At 42.9% G+C, this 17,931-nt stretch overlaps 2 protein-coding genes and 1 long non-coding RNA gene across 3 annotated transcripts; 1 reads left to right on the top strand and 2 right to left on the bottom strand.

Moving 5' to 3' along the window:
• Nucleotides 1-1,213: 1,213 nt before the first annotated feature.
• On the bottom strand, nucleotides 1,214-2,940 carry LOC113125336 (programmed cell death 1 ligand 1-like). Its single transcript, XM_033325730.1, has 3 exons — nucleotides 2,880-2,940; nucleotides 1,579-1,917; nucleotides 1,214-1,359 (listed from the first exon to the last, which is right to left on the bottom strand). The coding sequence occupies exons 1-3, from the start codon at nucleotides 2,938-2,940 to the stop codon at nucleotides 1,214-1,216; spliced, it is 546 nt and encodes a 181-aa protein (XP_033181621.1).
• Nucleotides 2,941-7,068: 4,128 nt separating this feature from the next.
• Nucleotides 7,069-7,854, top strand: LOC113125327 (butyrophilin-like protein 2). Its single transcript, XM_026298714.1, has 2 exons — nucleotides 7,069-7,441; nucleotides 7,685-7,854. The coding sequence occupies exons 1-2, from the start codon at nucleotides 7,174-7,176 to the stop codon at nucleotides 7,852-7,854; spliced, it is 438 nt and encodes a 145-aa protein (XP_026154499.1). The 5' UTR covers nucleotides 7,069-7,173.
• Nucleotides 7,855-17,180: 9,326 nt separating this feature from the next.
• On the bottom strand, nucleotides 17,181-17,891 carry LOC113141919 (uncharacterized). The gene is made up of 3 exons (XR_003296871.2): nucleotides 17,672-17,891; nucleotides 17,387-17,541; nucleotides 17,181-17,307 (listed from the first exon to the last, which is right to left on the bottom strand). It is a non-coding gene; the product is annotated as an uncharacterized LOC113141919 (long non-coding RNA).
• Nucleotides 17,892-17,931: the final 40 nt, after the last annotated feature.

Here is a 17,931-nt window from a genome sequence, read left to right as displayed (position 1 = left end):
AACAAATTAAATCATTTCCAGCTGAGCTTCAGCTTAATAAGTGTGTTTATTACAAACTGCTACAAACACAACAAGCAGAAATAAAACTACAATGAAACCCAAATAAAAAGATCCAAATCAAATAACAGCCATTAGAATGAAATCAGGAAAGGCCTCCTTAGAGGACGTCACTGACTCTGCTGTTTTAAGCTGCTCAGGTCTTTGGATCCACATTTACCACAGTGAAAGCTCTGCCACCTCTTGTTTTCAGGCTCCTTTTGGTGGAGCCCTAAAGGACGAAGGCCCTGAGGAACACCAGGGAAGCATGGCATGATGGGAGGATGTCCACAGAGAAGGAGAAACTCCAGAGACGTCCAGAGGAACACTTGATAAACCACGTCCTGCCTGAGAAAAGAACAGACCCTCAAACTGGAGCAGGCTGTAGTTCTTTTCTCAGTCTGTGGGAATCAGGGTCAACACAGTAATAGATAATAATGTCTGTTTGTTCTTGAAGCTGTTTGTTTTGTTCTTGTCACCAGACATGGTAAAGTAGAAGTACTGACTCAGCTCCTTTATTCAAGTCAAAGTCAAAATTACAGGGTCTGAAATGTACTTAAGTAAAAAAGTAAAAATGTTTTTTTGATGTCAGGGATTCACAACACATCTTTTGATAACTACACAAAATTAAAAAAGTTGGAGACAAAAAAAGCCCAAGAAATTCTTCTTTTCTAAACATCCTGCCCAGGGCTGGTTCAGGGAACAAAACACATGACCATTACAGTTCTTCTAAATCTGCCCATATATGGGAATGTCCAGCTTTTCCAAATGTCCCCCCTCTGGTCACAGTCAACTCCGCCTTCTACATATAAAAAGAGCGATGAGGGGAGTTTGTCAGATACAGAATCTCCCCTGGTCCTCAGCCAGAGAGACTTTATCAGACCCAGAGAGACTTTAACGTGGTGTGAGCTGAGACCTGATCCAGTCTGCTGCCGAGGAAAACGCTGTTCTTGAAGGTAAGAAACATGTTTGTGTCTGTTCTCCTTCACTGACATCATGTATTGAGGCAACTCTGCACCCCTCCTGCCCCCCCCCATGATAAGGAGACAATTCAAGGAGGGGTCACATGACAGGAAGACCTGGGGAAGACTCATCATTTGTGTTCTGTTCTGGTTTGCTTCTTTCTTGCAGGAAATATATTCAGGAAAAGACAACCAGTCTGCACTGTATTTATTGATCATCCAATGTCTTCAGTCACAAAACAGGCCGTTTGATGTCTTATACAGAAAACTAAAACTAAACCAACAACAGCAACAAGAAGAACAGCAGCAGCAACTATCAGTCCAACACGACCACCCTGGTCTCCTCCATCCTCTCTGTGACCTGCAGGAGAGAACAGGTGTGAGGTGTCAGGTAGGCGATGACTGAAGAACAGGACAAACTCCTGTCAGACATTATCTCCTGCACTTTGACCACATCACTCATCCAGCTGTTTTCTACAAAGTCTCATCAACAACATCTGGAGAAAACACAAACATCTGGTCTCACATCAACAACCAGAAAGCAGCTTCAGCTCTGCTGCTCAGACAAACACACACTCACCTGCTGAGACTACTGTCAGGTGGACGATGTTGATGAGTTCAAGTGCTTCTGTTTGACCCTGGAAGACACGACACTTGTATGTCCCACTGTCATTAAACATCACATCCTTCAGAGTCACAGACACGTCTCCATCCTTCATCTGTGAGTCCTTCAGCTCCACCCGCTCCTTAAAAGATGGATGCTGGTTTACTGGATCAAACCTCCCGTCCCGGTACACAAAGACATAGTCTGGATACAGATCAGGTCTTGTCCACTGTAAATGTGTGATCTCTGAGCTGCTGGGATCTCGACATGGCAGAGTGATGTTCTGTCCACGTTCAGCTGTGATGTTTGTCAGACCTGAAGAACAGAGGAACAGACAGAGAGCAGCCTAAATCCAAAGAAATCTGTTTACAGCCTGAGCAAAGATGATGAAGTTATTACTGATGTGTTCCTCCAAAGTGGGACTGTGGTATTTTCAGTTTGATTTCCAGAAGAGCAGAAGTGGAAACAGAAGCTGCTTTTTTCCTTCCACCAACAAAACAAACAGGAGCTGGACTTAAAATTGTTTTTCTGTTTGTATTTTAAAAACAACATGTGGATTATTAGTTTTGACATTTGATCAAATATCTGCTCTCAGCAGGACAAACCAGAAAATTCATCTTTTCTTTTCTTTCATTCTCATAGTGAGAAACAACAGATTTCCAGGTTTGTTGTATTTAATCTAACAGGTGTATTTCTATCACACATGTCCTGTCTGATGACAGGGACATACTGGACCAGAGGGGGGTCCACAGGTTTGGGTTTCCTGCTTCCTGTTGCTGCTTGTCTATGGTTCCTCACAGAGGACTGTGTCGGACCATGACGGTTTCAAAAAGCCTCTATAGGAGTCTGGTGTTCTGAGCTGCCAGTGTAGCCCCATGTTTGGTTCTGTTGGACGTAGAGATGAAAGTCCAGACCTACTGGGTCACTGATGGGCCTTATCTGGGCTTAGTCTGGGTCAGTTTGTTAAGGCTGGTTGTGGAACAGGAGCAGCTGATTTGGTCTCCTTTGGCCATAAATAAGAAAACCAGACCTGAGGTCAGTCAGTGCTGGACTGTATAAGGTGTCAAAGTGTTTGGCCAGTGGTTGGTTGTTTGTTTGTTTGTGGAACGTCCTGCTGTCGTAGAAACGATAAAACAATTGGCTGCGTCATCATGGAGTCCAGAGCCATCGAAGGCGAGTGTCGCAGCAACAACAGCTCAGAGTGAACGACACAATAACAACCTTTAAATGAACTGATTCACTCTTCAATCGAAAACCAGCCCATGAACAGGACTCACCTTCAGTCACACAGACCAGGAAACAAAGACTCAGCAGTGCCGCAGGTTTTTGTTCCACCATTTTCTCGTGTCGTTGACTCCTCTTAACGAAGAACGACCTCAGCTCCAGTTATTTCCAAACACTAGTTTTTACTGAGCTTTACAGAAAACAGGCCTAAATATAATATTTAGAGCTGGGCTTCTGGGTTCACCTTTGTCCTCCAAAACCTGAGTAGGGCGATAACGCTCAACTCAACTCAACCCAAAGAAGCGTCAACCTGAGACCTGAGGAAGTCCAGGGGTCCGTATTAAGATGTGTCCTTACAAATGCCTGAATGAAATCCTTGTTGTTCCTGCAGTGTTTTCCTGCTGAGAGCTCGGTGTTTATAGGGAGGGAATATTAAAGGTCTGATTCAGTCTTTGGCCTCGATACAGAATCTTCTCTTCAACCTTTGCTCCACGTGGCATCAGAGTATGTGCGCATGACAGATATGTGCGCGTGTCTCACCTAGAGACATGCGCACATACATCAAAAACGACATAACTTATACACATATATAGTATTGATGTAGTATTAGTAGTATTTATTGAGTTATGTGTATTGTATATAGTATTGATGTAGTATTAGCAGTATTTCTTGAGTATGTGTATTGTATATAGTATTGATGTAGTATTAGCAGTATTTCTTGAGTATGTGTATTGTTCTTGAGTTATGTGTATTGTATATAGTACTGATGTAGTATTAGCAGTATTTCTTGAGTATGTGTATTGTATATAGTATTGATGTAGTATTAGCAGTATTTCTTGAGTATGTGTATTGTTCTTGAGTTATGTGTATTGTATATAGTACTGATGTAGTATTAGCAGTATTTCTTGAGTATGTGTATTGTATATAGTATTGATGTAGTATTAGCAGTATTTCTTGAGTATGTGTATTGTATATAGTTGACCATCCAGCAACATATGATTATCTGAGCCTTGGTATGGTGTCCTCTGTAGGGTCAGCTGGACAGTTACTGACTGTTTATTTTACTGACTGCTGACTATTGTGTTTTCTTCTTCTCTAATATTATCTGAGTCCAGCCTCTGTCATCAAACAAGCTCCAATAACACAACAAGTCACTGAGTCAATTTAAGAAGTGTCTGCATTGATTTTCTGCTTCTGAAGCTTTAAGTCCAAACTTGAACAGAATCATTGATGAGAATTGATTATTGATCTTTGTGATGCAGAGATTTAAAGTGCACATTAGTGCAGTAAACACAGCAGGGGGTCTGATCACAGATTACACTGATTATTACATTATTATTGGATTATATTGATGAGTTCACTTAGTGTTTCATGTCTCAGTGTGAACATGAGCTGAATCCAGATTTCCACATGACCCTGTGGACTCAGAGCAGCACGGTTCTTCCCCTAGAACCAGGTGTATGAAAACCCAGGACAGAGCATTTCCCATATTATGGATGTGGCACAGATTCCATCCAACATTCACAGTGTTTAGAAAAATGAAGGATTTAGCAGCATCTAGTGGTGAGACGGCAGAATGCAGCCTGCTGAGCATCTCAGCCCCTGTCAGCCTCAGGTATGTCCCTGATTATGTCCAGCACATTAACTTTCAGGCTTTTGTCTCCACATTTAGGATAAAGCTGTGAATAAATAACTTGGTGGACTAAAACTATTTTAGGGCAGAGAGGAATCGACCCGCAGAGAGGAATCGCTATTTAGTGCGCACTGTTACTTTCCGTCCTTCAGAGTCCAGACCGCGCGTCCACCCCACTCCTGACACCAAATCCGTTGTGGCAAAAAGTACTAGGGGCAAATCTCAGGTTAAATGGTTGTGGACCAAAATATATTCAAGATGTATTAGTTCCCTATGAGGTTTCCAGACCCCTCAGGTCATCTGGGACAGGTCTACTGTGTGTTCCCAGAACCAGAACCAAACAAAGTGAAGCAGCATTCAGTCACTATGCTCCTCACTTGTGGAACAAACTTCCTGGACACCTGAGGTCTGCTCCAACTGTCAGCTCATTCAGATCAGGACTGAAAACACTGTTGTTTCCTGCTGCCTTCAAATAATTGTTCATCCTTGTTTTCTTAATGTGTTTTGACATCTTATTTTAATTTACTTTATTTGATTTCAATTTATTTTATGTTAAATGTCTGTTTTTAGATGCTCTTTTCCATGATTTTAATGTAATTACATGCCTTGTAAAGCCCTTTGAATAGCGTAGTGTATGAAAGGTGCTATACAAAGACATTTGCCTTGCCTAAAGGATGGCAAATTTAATAATAATAAACAACGGGCAAAGCGACAGAGTCACATCAGAGCATACGATCTGCAGGACGACTGACCACGGACAAAGGAAATGATCAACTTTTATATCTGCTCAGCAGCATTAATTTACACTTTAGAGTCACTCATGTAAATCATGCTGGCATGGCAACATATGTAATATGATTAGTGTGTCCATGTCTTTTCGTCTGCTTCCTAATGAAATACAAAGCAGGGTCAAAAGTCTTCATTGAATTCACACAGGTCACACAGAGTTGACAGACATGGTGAACCCTGAGACCAAAGTCTAACTGGAACAACACGCCCCTCACTGAGGAGAAAACATTTCCAAACCACAGTTTCCTACCTGCGGCACCCATGTGCCATCTAATGCAGGTAGGAAACTGTGAAGTCAAGAGTTTTTAGTCACTTCACTTTGTTTCTCTTTCCATCACCCACTGACTCTGGGTCCATATGTTTGGTAGATCAGGTTTGACTTCAGCAAACCAACAGCCTTCTCTTTATGTCACATCATCAGGCACGGAGACATTTAAAATCCTCTGAGATTGTAAATGTAAACAAGTCTCTGCCTTAGAAATCCTTAGTGTCAGGGGGTTTTTGTTTGAGGCCAAAGTCAGATGGAAATGAGTGGAACACTGAAACATGTGACCTGAAACATATTTGTGTGTTTCCTCTCTAACAGCAGGACGTCACCTCAACCTCTGGTTCAGTCATATCTGCCACAGACATAGGACCAACATCGCTGCAGATACTGTTCAGTGTTGGTTGGTTTCCCAGTCCAATATAGACTCTGATCCTTCCCCGACTCTGGTTCTGGACTCTCTGTTGGTCTCTGAGGTTTTGGTTCATCAGCAGCTGCTGTGAAGAAAAGACACAGAAAAAATGAATGTGATTCTTTGACCTTTAACATCCCAAGAATGTCTTCATCATATCATGTTACATGGGCACTTTATTCTTCTTCAAGAGCAAACTTTAAATCTGAACAATTTGGACTTGAACATTTTATTCATGGAAATTTGAACTAAAACTCTCTCAGGTTCTCTCTCAGGTTCAGACCAGTCCCTCGCTGCTGTGAAGAGACAAATCAAATCAAACAACTTTTCTGCAAGAAGGACGTGAATCAGTTCAGTTCAGGCAGGCAAATCTGCATCACATGTGTGAAGTTGGATCAAGATGCACTTGGAAAAATAAAGTCCAGCCTGTGTCCTCATCTCTCATTCAGGAATAAAGTCTGTTTCTGTTCTGGTTCTGTCACAGACTCAGGACTGAGGACTCTGGTCTGTACCTGTGTGACATGAAAACTGCACCAAGAGCCCACCTCCATCAGCAGGTTCAAATGAGATAATAAAATAATAAAACAATAACTGATGAAAAACATAAGAACTGTGTATTAAAATCTATGTGCAGATGTGAATCTGACAGGTATGTAGTGACCTGTAGACTCCACTACAGTGGAGCCCAGACTGTGACAACTACAACATGTGGCTGCACAAGTCACGTAAACACTGATATGACAACATGACAACAGTCTGCTGCTGAGGAAAACTGTTCTTGTGTTTTAAGAACAAGAAGAAGAAGAAGCACTTTATTAATCCCCAAGGGGAAATTCAGTAATTCAGGAATTTTGTCACCAGTTGATTCTTGAAATCTCTTAAAGGAAACGTCTGCAGAAGTTTACACAGCGTCAAAGTTACTGATGCAACAACACTTCAGACCTACACCACCACATCCTCAGGCTGATTCACATATTGTTTTTATCCAGGACCAGGAGGCTCTGTAGATCTGAGAGTGGAGAGCAGCCATGACAGTAAAAATATTTACTGACCTGGGGTCAGTTTTTATCCACTAACTCAAATCAATTGGAAATCCAAAATAATCCAAGTTGTGAGTGTGTGTGGTCGTCACTTTCCCTCTGTGTCTCCTCAACAGGAACATTTGTAGTGAATGTGACACAGAGCTCCTATCAGGCAGAGGAGAACCACGACATCACACTGGACTGGACCTTCACAACCACAGCTCACATGTCTCTCTCAGCAGTTTACATCTTCTGTCAACTGTTAACTGAGGACAAAGACCCAGTCCTGCTTCATCTACATGAGGGTGTTGAGGTCCCAGAGTCTCAGGACAAACAGTTTTCAGGACGAGTCCAGTTTGACAAAGACGTCCTCAGAGAAGGACGAGTCAGACTTCATGTTTCCAGACTCAGGACTGAGGACTCTGGTGTGTACTGGTGTGATGTGAAGACAGATGATGGAGCAGGTTCTGACAAATGTCTCCTCAAAGTCACAGGTAAGTTGGTTCAGTCCAGTTGAACAGTGTCCTTGTGTGTCCCTGTTGGACAGACTGGTGATAAACTGGACCTGATGGACTGAGGCTCTGAGCTCTGTGTGATTTACTACGATGATTTTTCTAACATCATATCACTCACATGCTGCACATGGCAACAAACATCATTAGGACCAAGCCCAAACTGTCCAGATGTTACATTTGGACATGAACAGGTATCAACAAGTCTCTCTGTGTGTTTTACAGCAGCTGCTGATGAACCTGAACCTCAGAGACCAACAGTGGGACGACGATCAGCGAGTCAGGGACTGACAGGCCTCGATATTGGACTGATAACAGCAGGAGTAGTAGGTCTGGTGATTATCTGTGCTTTATTCTGGATTGCTCTGAATGAAGAGAAGATTCGCCGTCACTAGTTTTTATAAACTCAGAATGTTCCTCACATGTTACTGGTTATACTGGTTTAGTTATTTAAACTGGTAAAAAGGCCTGGATGTTTTTTAATTCAATAGTCTGGTGAGCAGACAATCTGGTCATAAACACCAAGAAGACCAAAGACATTATTGTGGATTTTGGAACCACCCAGAGGACTATCCAGAGTCCTGTCCACACCAGCGTGAAGGCTCCACCTTAGGTTGGAAATGAAGTTGGAGCAGAAACAACCTGGTCACAGCCTAACATGGTGTTATAGCAGGTTTCAGTCAGCAGGTGGTGCTATTGCACTTTGGTGACTCAAACAGGGAGTGTAGCTACAAGACAAACTGCTGTTCTCTTCTTCAGTGATCTAGAGGTTCTGTGATCCTTTATGACGGTGGTAAGAACCTTCACAGTCACAGATTCAGTTGTATCAGCTGTACTGTCTGTAGTTAGTGCTGTACTGACATTGGACATTCTACCACATTTGTGTGGTACTTTTGCTGTACTTGGACTGCACTTTGTACTATGTTTGGGGACATACATTGTACTGACCTGTGCCTTGTTCTAATGTGTTAGTATCATACCAGCACTGAAGATGATCTGTATTAGTTTAGAGTTTGGTTTATGAGGAAGTTTTTCTAAGTCCCTTCCTCAGTGCAAAGCAAATACATTTATGGTAAATAAAGACTCAGACAAAACTCCATTTGAGGTTGTGTGTGCAGTTTATCCAGCAGCAACACACCTGGGGGAGACCTGGACAGGCCAGACACCTGTGCACCTGAGGATCAGTGCAGAGGACACAGCATTTAGCTTCTCGGTCAAGCTAGTGCTCAGTAATTACTGCAATATTTCACATCCTCGTGTAAAGAAGTTTGAAGTTTGTCTCCACACAAGAATCATAGAAATCAAACACAACAACCAACAAAACTACACAAAATGACACACAACATTTCCTGTAACTGTGTAACCACAAAGAAACGATTCAACACGTTTCCTAATAACTGGGATTCAAATGAATGTTAATAGTTGGAAAATGTAAAGTGATATTTATCCCGCCTTCAACCATCTATGAAACCTTCCTCATACATTCACAGGTGGCAGCTGATCTCCTAAATGCTACATCAGGTGTTTCTGACCTGAGGAAAGCTGGTTCCAACTGGTTCCTCTAGGGGACTGATTCTTCCACAGCTACCAACAGGAAGAAGAACCAGCACACGGACACGTTCCGGCATTTATCCGACCACCGAATGATCTCGATGGCTCACAAACGCTGCGGGAAACAAAAAGCAGCAAAGAGCCAAATGCAGACACACGGGCAGCCGTGCAGTGAAGAGGAGAGTTGTCAGAAAAAGACCCAACACGCTCACATGGTCCCAGCAAAGCAATCCTGAAAGCCAAAGCAGGTGAAGGCAGACAGGAACGACCATGAGGTGAAGTCCATGAGCAGGCAGAGGCCACTAACAGGCAGGGAATCCAAGCTAGACTTTGGAAACTACAGCGAGGCAGGCATGGCTCACAGTGTGGGAAGAAGCCTGTGGAAATGGGCCTGGGAAGGGATCAGGGACTGGAAGCAGGTGAGAAATTTTTCCATGCGGTGGCAGAGGGTTGACAAAAGGTTTTGGTAAAGCTGCTTGTGTCCTCCTCTGTCCCTCCTGGTCTCTCCTGCCTATTCACTTTTCCATTTCTCTCCATATCTTCCTCCAGTCCAGTCTTCAGTAACCTCTTAACAATAAATCTAACAGTATCTACATTCTTTTCATTTCTGTTTGACCAGCTGTACCTGTCACCTGCAGATCAAGACATGACGACATGGTCCAGACAGTTAAAATCCTCCTTATATTACAGTTCATAGCAACACAACATAGAGTTTTTAAGGAATGAAGATTTTAGCAGAGTGCAAAGAGCTTAGACTGTGGCCAATATATTCCCACCTTGACAGTGAAGGATGTGAAATGTTTGTCCAGACTCTGATTCAGAAAATGTTTTAAATTATTTTTAGTTATTTGCTAATCCAACAAAACTAATCTTCTCCCATCACTGTTTGATAGTGCAGACTTCATGCTCTTTAAGCATCATAGAGTAAAATAAAGTCATCAGTCAGTAACACTGACACCGACATATTAATGCACATCAACATATGAATCCACCAGTTAATTATTGTTTGTTGCTATTCAGGGAGCTGTGCATACAGTCGTATTTAAAGCTGTTGGAAGAATGTGAGGAATTTCTAAAGTGTTTCTACAGCTACAAACCTGTTTGTTGGGTTATTGTTGCTAACACCCAAAGTCAAGGGCTAACGCCGAGTCCAAAGAGCTGGTCCACAGGAATAAACCTGCCCAGACAAGTTCAATTCAGTTAAATTCAATTCTATTTGTACAGCGCCAAATCACAATACAAAACTTCTCAAGGCACTTTACGAAAACTAAAACCCCAACAAATCCACAACCTGGCAGCGTCTCATGTCAGATTCCCCCTGAAGGCATCTCTCTCTGTGGGAAGTCCTTCTAAATCAAACGGTGGCAAGTAAAGTTTTTGTAGAATTATAAACTGGTCTTTGTTCCTAACAAGGGCTCACATGTTCCAACAGACTGGACTAAAAACATCCTTTGGAAAACTCAGGATTTTCATCTTATTGTGTCCATCATGGCTGATTATGGACTGACACATCTTTAAGCTGCTGTTTGCATTATTCCATCATTAAAGCCTCCAACAGAAACACAGAACATAGAAACACAACTCTGTTAGTGTTTTGATCTTTCTGTGCAACAAACATCTAGACACCTCTGACATCAGCTTCACTCTGCTGCTTTGGGAAAAACCTTTTGGTTCACAGTCTGTGAATGTCTCTGATTTGGCTCTGAACATTATGGACAAACCAAATGATTCAATGATCATTAAATGGGACGTTAGAAACAGTGAAGTGTTTGCTACTTTCTGCTCCAGGACATTTGTGTTAGAATGAGAGGAAGGAAACCAGCAGCATCATCAGAAGAGACACGTTCACCACAGGATGTTGACATTAGGTTGTAGATTCATTATATGTGTTGGCTTCCAGCAGAGCAGAACCAGGGATGAGACCGAATGTCTGCTCCACCGGTCTGGATGTGGATGGAAAATACAGTAAAATGATCTGAGAGCTTCAGGTCCGATCAAGTGAATTTACATTTCTGAGTCTGATCTGCAGAGACTGACGGCTGACAGACTTTGGCTGATGTGAACTTTAAATATGAACCAGTAGGAAACTCTATGTTTCAGTCTGGGCACTTTGACAAGACACAAACATAACTTCGTTTAATGAGGCTGGTAAGTCTCATAAAATACCACGAACACCATGAATAAATCTGGGTGTGACTGTAACACAGCAGGTATTTAAAGACAAACCTGCCTGGTGAATCAGCTCATGCCAGTGATCAGTGATCAGCTGCTTTAAGACACAAACATTCAGATTTGTGACTTAGTCGTCCACCATCTCACCTGAATCTGTCTCAGGAGTTTAAATGAGTTTTGGTTTAAAGGAGTCGGAGCTCTGAGCTTTTCGGCTCAGGGAAACTTCACATCACTGACGAGGCGTTTACTGACACACCAGCAGGTTCGGTAAAACAAAGACTTTGAGGTGAAGCTGCTGCTGTGAAACACAGATACTATAGTTCACATTAACAGGAACAGACAGAACAAAGAACCTGCAGCTGACAGAACCTCTTTGTTCCTCTGAGTTGCAGCTTTTTCAACCTTTAACTTTTATCCAATAATTCGATATTTTCATCAAGACACTAAAAGTCTCCTTTAAAAATAAAGACTGAACAGTTTACGTTTAAAAGGTTTCAGTTCTTGTCCTGTGATCCGACACGTAGACACGTCAGGAGGCTGTGAAATAAGGGCAGGAATCCACAAACCGACTCATTATCTGCTCTGCCCATAAATAACATTGAGTCAGTTCAATCTGCATCTTTGCCAAGATTTGCATTGTGGAGCAGGTTTGGTCTCATCACTTGTTCTATGCTGCTGGAAGCCAAAACACACAAGTGAGGTGGCAGCTGTTTCACTTTATAGGAGCAGCAGCAAAAAAAAAAACTAAATAAAAACATAAAGTTGTGACTGAAAACAACAACAAGGACTGAAAACTAATAAGTCAATGTCCCATTTGGTCAGCACAGTGTATGAAGCTGTCACAGGGGACAGACTGACAGAAGATCATCACTGTATAATGCACAGGTTTAATACTTAGAGCTGGTGCTGTTTGTCCAGCTTGCAGGTCACTGGCTCAAGGCAGTGAAAAGAACGTGAAACTAAAATTCGGTTTTGAATAACATGAAAACATTTGAACTGGGTAAACCACAGAACCGCAGAACAAGCTTTAACAGGTTTACGCTCATCAATGGGAGTGGTGACTTTGGCTCTAAGGTAAGATCCAGTACATGAACAGACTGTAATCAGACAGTCAACAGACAGAGGACAGTCTCTGTGTGGACCAGGTGTTTCCCGCAGGAAGAAGAACAGAGAACTCTTCCCATTTCTCAGTCAGTGTTTGCTGTGAATCCTGAGGTTTGGACCTTTGCTGTTGGACAGAAGACACAAGGTAACGTCTCCTACACAGACAGACCTGGACTCACTGGAGGTTTCACTGTGTGACCTTATAATGTGGACTCTTCTCATAACTTTGGATGTGGACTCAGTCAACAAGTGCTGTCACAGAGTGAAGCTGATGTCAGAGGTGTCTAGATGTTTGTTGCACAGAAAGATCAAAACACTAACAGAGTTGTGTTTCTATGTTCTGTGTTTCTGTTGGAGGCTTTAATGATGGAATAATTAAATATATTAATATAATAATAATAAACAGCAGCTTAAAGATGGAAAGAGACGGAGAGTTGGAGCTTCAGGGCAAAATAAAGACAAATAGAAATAATATGTGTTTTTGCACAAACCTACTCACAGAGCTGATGTTAGTGAGCACAGGAAAAGCTGCACAGTTGATGCTCGTCTGTTTGTTCACACAAACACTCTGGTCTGATCCAACCTGGTTAAATGTGTTCATGTTTGATTGGGTTCTTTTACTCTAATTAGTGTTCCAGTTGAAAAGTTGTCTCTCTGACATGTGAGGACACAGTCCGGTCTTGCTGCTTTACATCTTCCGTGATATCTGATGACAGCTCATAGTTGTTGTGTAAAAGAAAAACCAGAAATGCAAATTCTATTTACATATTTACTGTAGTTATATCAGACCTGTCACACTTTGTTTCTGTCATCACACCTGACTCCTCCCTCATGACTGTCAGACAATAACAGGCACCACAGTCTTTGGATTCCACAGGTCCTGTATTCTTTAATCCAGAAGTTCAGTGTCCACAGTTGTGAAAATATCAAAGTAAAGTTTCTCAGAGCTGCAGCTCAGAGGGAGAAACAGGCTCTGTCATTAAAACATGAGGAGCAGCTGCAGGTTCATTGTCTCCTTTAGAGCAGAGTGAGCAGCTTTGACTGACTTTGAAACAGAGATCAGCTTTTCTGAAGTTAACTACAGAATATTTCTGCTTCCTTTGACCTTTGACCTCATGGGTTTGTGTCTCCTCTGACAGGAGAAGATGGTCTGCTGGATCCTGCTGCTCATCAGCCTGACCCCCTTTACCTGGGGTCAGTTTTTATCCACTAACTCAAATCAATTGGAAATCCAAAATAATCCAAGTTGTGAGTGTGTGTGGTCGTCACTTTCCCTCTGTGTCTCCTCAACAGGAACATTTGTAGTGAATGTGACACAGAGCTCCTATCAGGCAGAGGAGAACCACCACATCACACTGGACTGGACCTTCACAACCACAGCTCACATGTCTCTCTCAGCAGTTTACATTGTCTGTCAACTGTTAACTGAGGACAAAGACCCAGTCCTGTTTCATCTACATGAGGGTGTTGAGGTCCCAGAGTCTCAGGACAAACAGTTTTCAGGACGAGTCCAGTTTGACAAAGACGTCCTCAGAGAAGGACGAGTCAGACTTCATGTGTCCAGACTCAGGACTGAGGACTCTGGTCTGTACCTGTGTGATGTAAAGACAAATGATGGTATAAACCATAACAGCTGTCTCCTCAAAGTCACAGGTAAGTTGGTTCAGTGAAACTTTCCTCACAGATTCATTTCAGCAGCTTTTTGCTAAATAAGAATCAGAGAAGAAAAGTATTGTGGAAACTACAATCCTTCCTGCTCTGCCTGAACTGAACTGATTCACGTCCTTCTTGCAGAAAAGTTGTTTCTTCACATGAAAGACACAGATTTGATTTGTCTCTTTACAGCAGCGAGGGACTGGTCTGACCCTGAGAGAGAACCTGAGAGACCAGACGCAGCAGGTTGGAGATGGATCGTCCTCATCTGTGGACTGGGACTCACTCTGTGTTACATATTAATGAAGCCTCCATCTAAAAAACAGTCTGCTGCTGCCAGTCCAGAAATAACTTCGTTTACAACTTTGAATTTGTAAACAGATCAGCACTTAGCCAGCAGCTTCTCGTCTGTGCAAATGTTTGTTTTGTCTGTTTTCTCTTATTTTAAATTAATTTGTGAATCAAGACAAAAGTCCTGCTGCTTCATAAAGAGCTTTGGTTTTTGACTGTAGGAAAAGATATTTCTTCTCCTTCATGTTGATGCACTAAAAAGTCAAACAAAGATTGTTCCCAAGTCCTAAATCTCAGAGTCCAAGTCTCAAGTCACTGTGTGGGACTGAAGCTCAACTTCCCTGATGAAAGACTCAAGTCAAAGATCAAGATTTCAGAGGAAACACATGAACTCAGCTGTTTATCAGAGAAGAGGGGTCCAGTTAGACCATCAGCTCCTCTGACAGGACTGTTCTGGTGCCACCTGCTGGTGGATTTTGGGAACAGCTCCACAGGGAACAGCTCACACTGGTTTGTTTCAGTCTCTAATGAGAAATGATCCAGTGAGTTATACTGTGCAACATCAAGATAAGGAAGGTGACAAATGCAGCCTGGATGACCAGAGGATTCAAGAAATCAAAGGTTAAAATGCAGCTGATGTTTGTGCTGCACTTTTTGCTCAACTGATGAATCCTCAAACTTCTACTGACTGATTTTCAGAAAGCCAAGACCCAACTTCAAACAGTGGAACTAAACTCACTTCATCAACTTCCTTCTTGGAGCCAAGAGCTGAACTAGAAATGGTCTTGTGGAGATCAACGGTCAATAAGAACCTACGAGTGTGGGACAGAAACATGAGCCAAAGAAAAACTGAACTTCTGAACTGAAGTTAGATGTTTCTTACCAACAGAGAGACGACCCAGAGACTGAACCCTCAGGTACAACCCACATTGGATTTCTATCAGAATTTGGATGATGATCAAAAACAAATCTCCTATTAACATTACAACATAGTAACTTCCTGCTTCCCAGTCTGACCATGTCCAAACTTCCCTAGTAATCACTCTCCAATTCATACAAGGAGCAAATCATTATCAAAGCCTGATCAATTCATGGTTAAAGAGTTAAAATCCAACAACATCAGGCAAAGAAAAGCCAGTCTCAAACCAATTTTGGACTGACAGAACCATGAAACCCAAGACTATCACAGTCCTGATCTGGGCTGCAGATGCTCATCTGGAAGACTAGTTCAGATGTTAGTAACTAGGCTGCTGACTTTCTAGGACACAAGACAGATACAAAGACAACAGACTCTACAATACTTCCCTTAGGACTGTGTCTGGAGGCCTGACCATGATCCAGGGCCAGAACATGGTGGTCGGACGGTTAGAGGCTAAACTGCTCCCCCTGCAGGACATCAGACAGAAACAGGCAGAGCCATAGTGGTGTTAAAGAGCCAGTGCTTGTTTGAGCCCAGGTTCTTCAGTCTCCAGATGTGCTTGTTACTCATTGCTGCACCTGCCCCTGGAAGATCCTTTAAATATTTAGTGCACCAACATTTTCTCATCTGGAATTTGATCCAGAACATGAACTAACACGGTTAATGTTGGACAGAACCTGAGCTTCCCAGAGCCGTGACAGCCAACAACTAACACTGGCTGGATAAGTTACAGCTCAGGCTGTCGCTCACCTTCCTGGATCAGTTTTCATGGTCCTTCTGAATCCAGATGTGGCCAACCTGGAACCTTTATCTGGACTTCTCTACAGGAGAATCCACCCCCCCCAAGAAAAAAGGTTGTGGATCTCTGTCCCAGTATCCAGCAGCCAATACGGCCTTTTTGTGTTTGAGCAGCTCATGTGATGCAGCTGTAGAAGGACAAGGAACCACAAGACGTATTGAAGGATCACAGACATTTGGAAGAACAAAGTTTCTTTGACTGAAAAAATAAAGTCAGTGCCTTAACAATTTCATATGGACTCTTGGGGCTTCACTTTCCAGCAGCTTCAAACAGACACACAGACACGTTTATGCACAGAGACGGACATGCAGACACTTAGGCATGCTAACATATACACCTATGCACATAGTGAGGTCAAAGGTCAAGTATGCAGTGACGGGGAAAGAGCTACATTGAGACAGAGCTGGAGCAATACCAACCAACCACCTCCAGGGCACAAACAGGCCTATTGGGGCCAAAACTGGCAACACACCTCTAAACACTACTGACTGATCCAAGTCCAATACACAACCACCAATAGGCCTTTTGGAACCAGAACAGGTCAGACCTCCTTGTACAGGTGACACAGCCACATCTAAACAACAACAACCTAAAGGCCTAATGGAGCCAGAACCAGACAAGTCAGACCTCCTGGTACAATATCAGGACTTTTAGCAGCACTGACTCCATCAACAACCACCAACAGGCCTATTGGAGCCAAAGCCAAAGGCCCGTTCTCTTGGCACCACCAGCCCAGCCACCTCTAATTAGGTGGAAATGAAAGAATTAGACATTAGACAGAAATGGAGAGACATGAGAAAGGACAAGGCCGTCACAACAAACACCTGATTATTGGTACAGACACATATGAGATATGACAAGACATTCAACATTACAGACAACTGATTATTGGTCTGCTGAGCTGTCCAGGTGATCTGGTCTGTGCCTTGTGCCTGAAGAGACCTGGGACAGGCTCCAGTAGATCCTCATGACCTATGACAACTGACAATGGACTGGAAACAATAAACTGGTTTTTGGTTTTTGTTCTGTTTATTTATTTATTTCTATTCTATGAAGGGAAAGTAAAACTGTTAGTGGGTCATTGTGGGCCCAGGACAACCGACCGTCGGTGACCCTGCTAACAGGGTTCATGGATAAGACTGGTCTCCCTGAGCCGCCACACATTTTTCCACCTGACTGATCTAAAGGACAAGCTCACCTTTGTCCACGAGTCTTCAGGGCCCTTATGGAGCCACACGTTGCAGACCCGATGTCTGGTCTCGGTCCGACGTGGTTTTAAGGAGGCACTTTGAGCCTGAAGGCCTTGAAGCTCAGTCCGCCATGCGGCCACGCTGCTCTGCGTGTTGGGGCGTCACGCACCTGTAGCAGGTGCAGACAAACAATGAGGGAGGGTCGCACCAACAAAGTGTCTTTGCTAAAGAAACGCTCGGTGTCTCACCTTTGCCGGACTCTGGGTCCCTGGTCCTGCAGACACAGCTCTGTTCAGGTGAATAATGATCAGATCCACTACAGCCTGAAGCCACGAGGCTTTGTCAGGACGACCCCTCACGTGCAGTTCTCCAACTCAGCCAGCAGGTGTCGCTCTTCTATAAACTATGATCAGGTTGTTCAATGAAAACTAATGATTTCACTTCCTGCCATAAATCCACAGGTTGGACTGTCTCTCTCTGTGTCTGGATATTTCCAGGCTGTTATGGTCTAACCCAAAAAACACATGACCCACCTCTGCACAGCTGGAAGGATTTTGTGTGGATCAGCTGAACCGACACTTCATCATCTTCCTCTGCTGAGTGATAAGACGAAGCAAGAATCAAGTGTCTTTACCCAAACACAAAAGTACCTTTGTGTGCTGGGAAACAGAAAGTATTTGTACTAAATGTTGAAGGACCAATACATGGACTGCTTTAAAATGCTGACCTAGTCAAATCATGAAGGTGACTTATATATAGTTCACAAGTTCAACATGTTTCTGAGCAAAAACAG

Source organism: Mastacembelus armatus, chromosome 18, assembly GCF_900324485.2.
Source record: "Mastacembelus armatus chromosome 18, fMasArm1.2, whole genome shotgun sequence".
Lineage (NCBI taxonomy): Eukaryota > Metazoa > Chordata > Actinopteri > Synbranchiformes > Mastacembelidae > Mastacembelus > Mastacembelus armatus.
The sequence above is the reverse complement of the archived record's forward strand: the minus strand, read 5'-3'. Positions and strand labels throughout refer to the sequence as shown.

Excerpts from the sequence above, each read along its gene's own strand:
- LOC113125336 (XM_033325730.1), bottom strand. The coding sequence starts at position 2,940 with ATGGTGGAACAAAAACCTGCGGCACTGCTGAGTCTTTGTTTCCTGGTC. Across the intron at positions 1,918-2,879 it reads CCTGGTCTGTGTGACTGAAG|GTCTGACAAACATCACAGCT; the intron begins GTGAGTCCTGTT and ends TCTGTTCTTCAG. Across the intron at positions 1,360-1,578 it reads CCTGACAGTAGTCTCAGCAG|GTCACAGAGAGGATGGAGGA; the intron begins GTGAGTGTGTGT and ends TCTCTCCTGCAG.
- LOC113125327 (XM_026298714.1), top strand. The coding sequence starts at position 7,174 with ATGTCTCTCTCAGCAGTTTACATCTTCTGTCAACTGTTAACTGAGGAC. Across the intron at positions 7,442-7,684 it reads ATGTCTCCTCAAAGTCACAG|CAGCTGCTGATGAACCTGAA; the intron begins GTAAGTTGGTTC and ends TGTGTTTTACAG.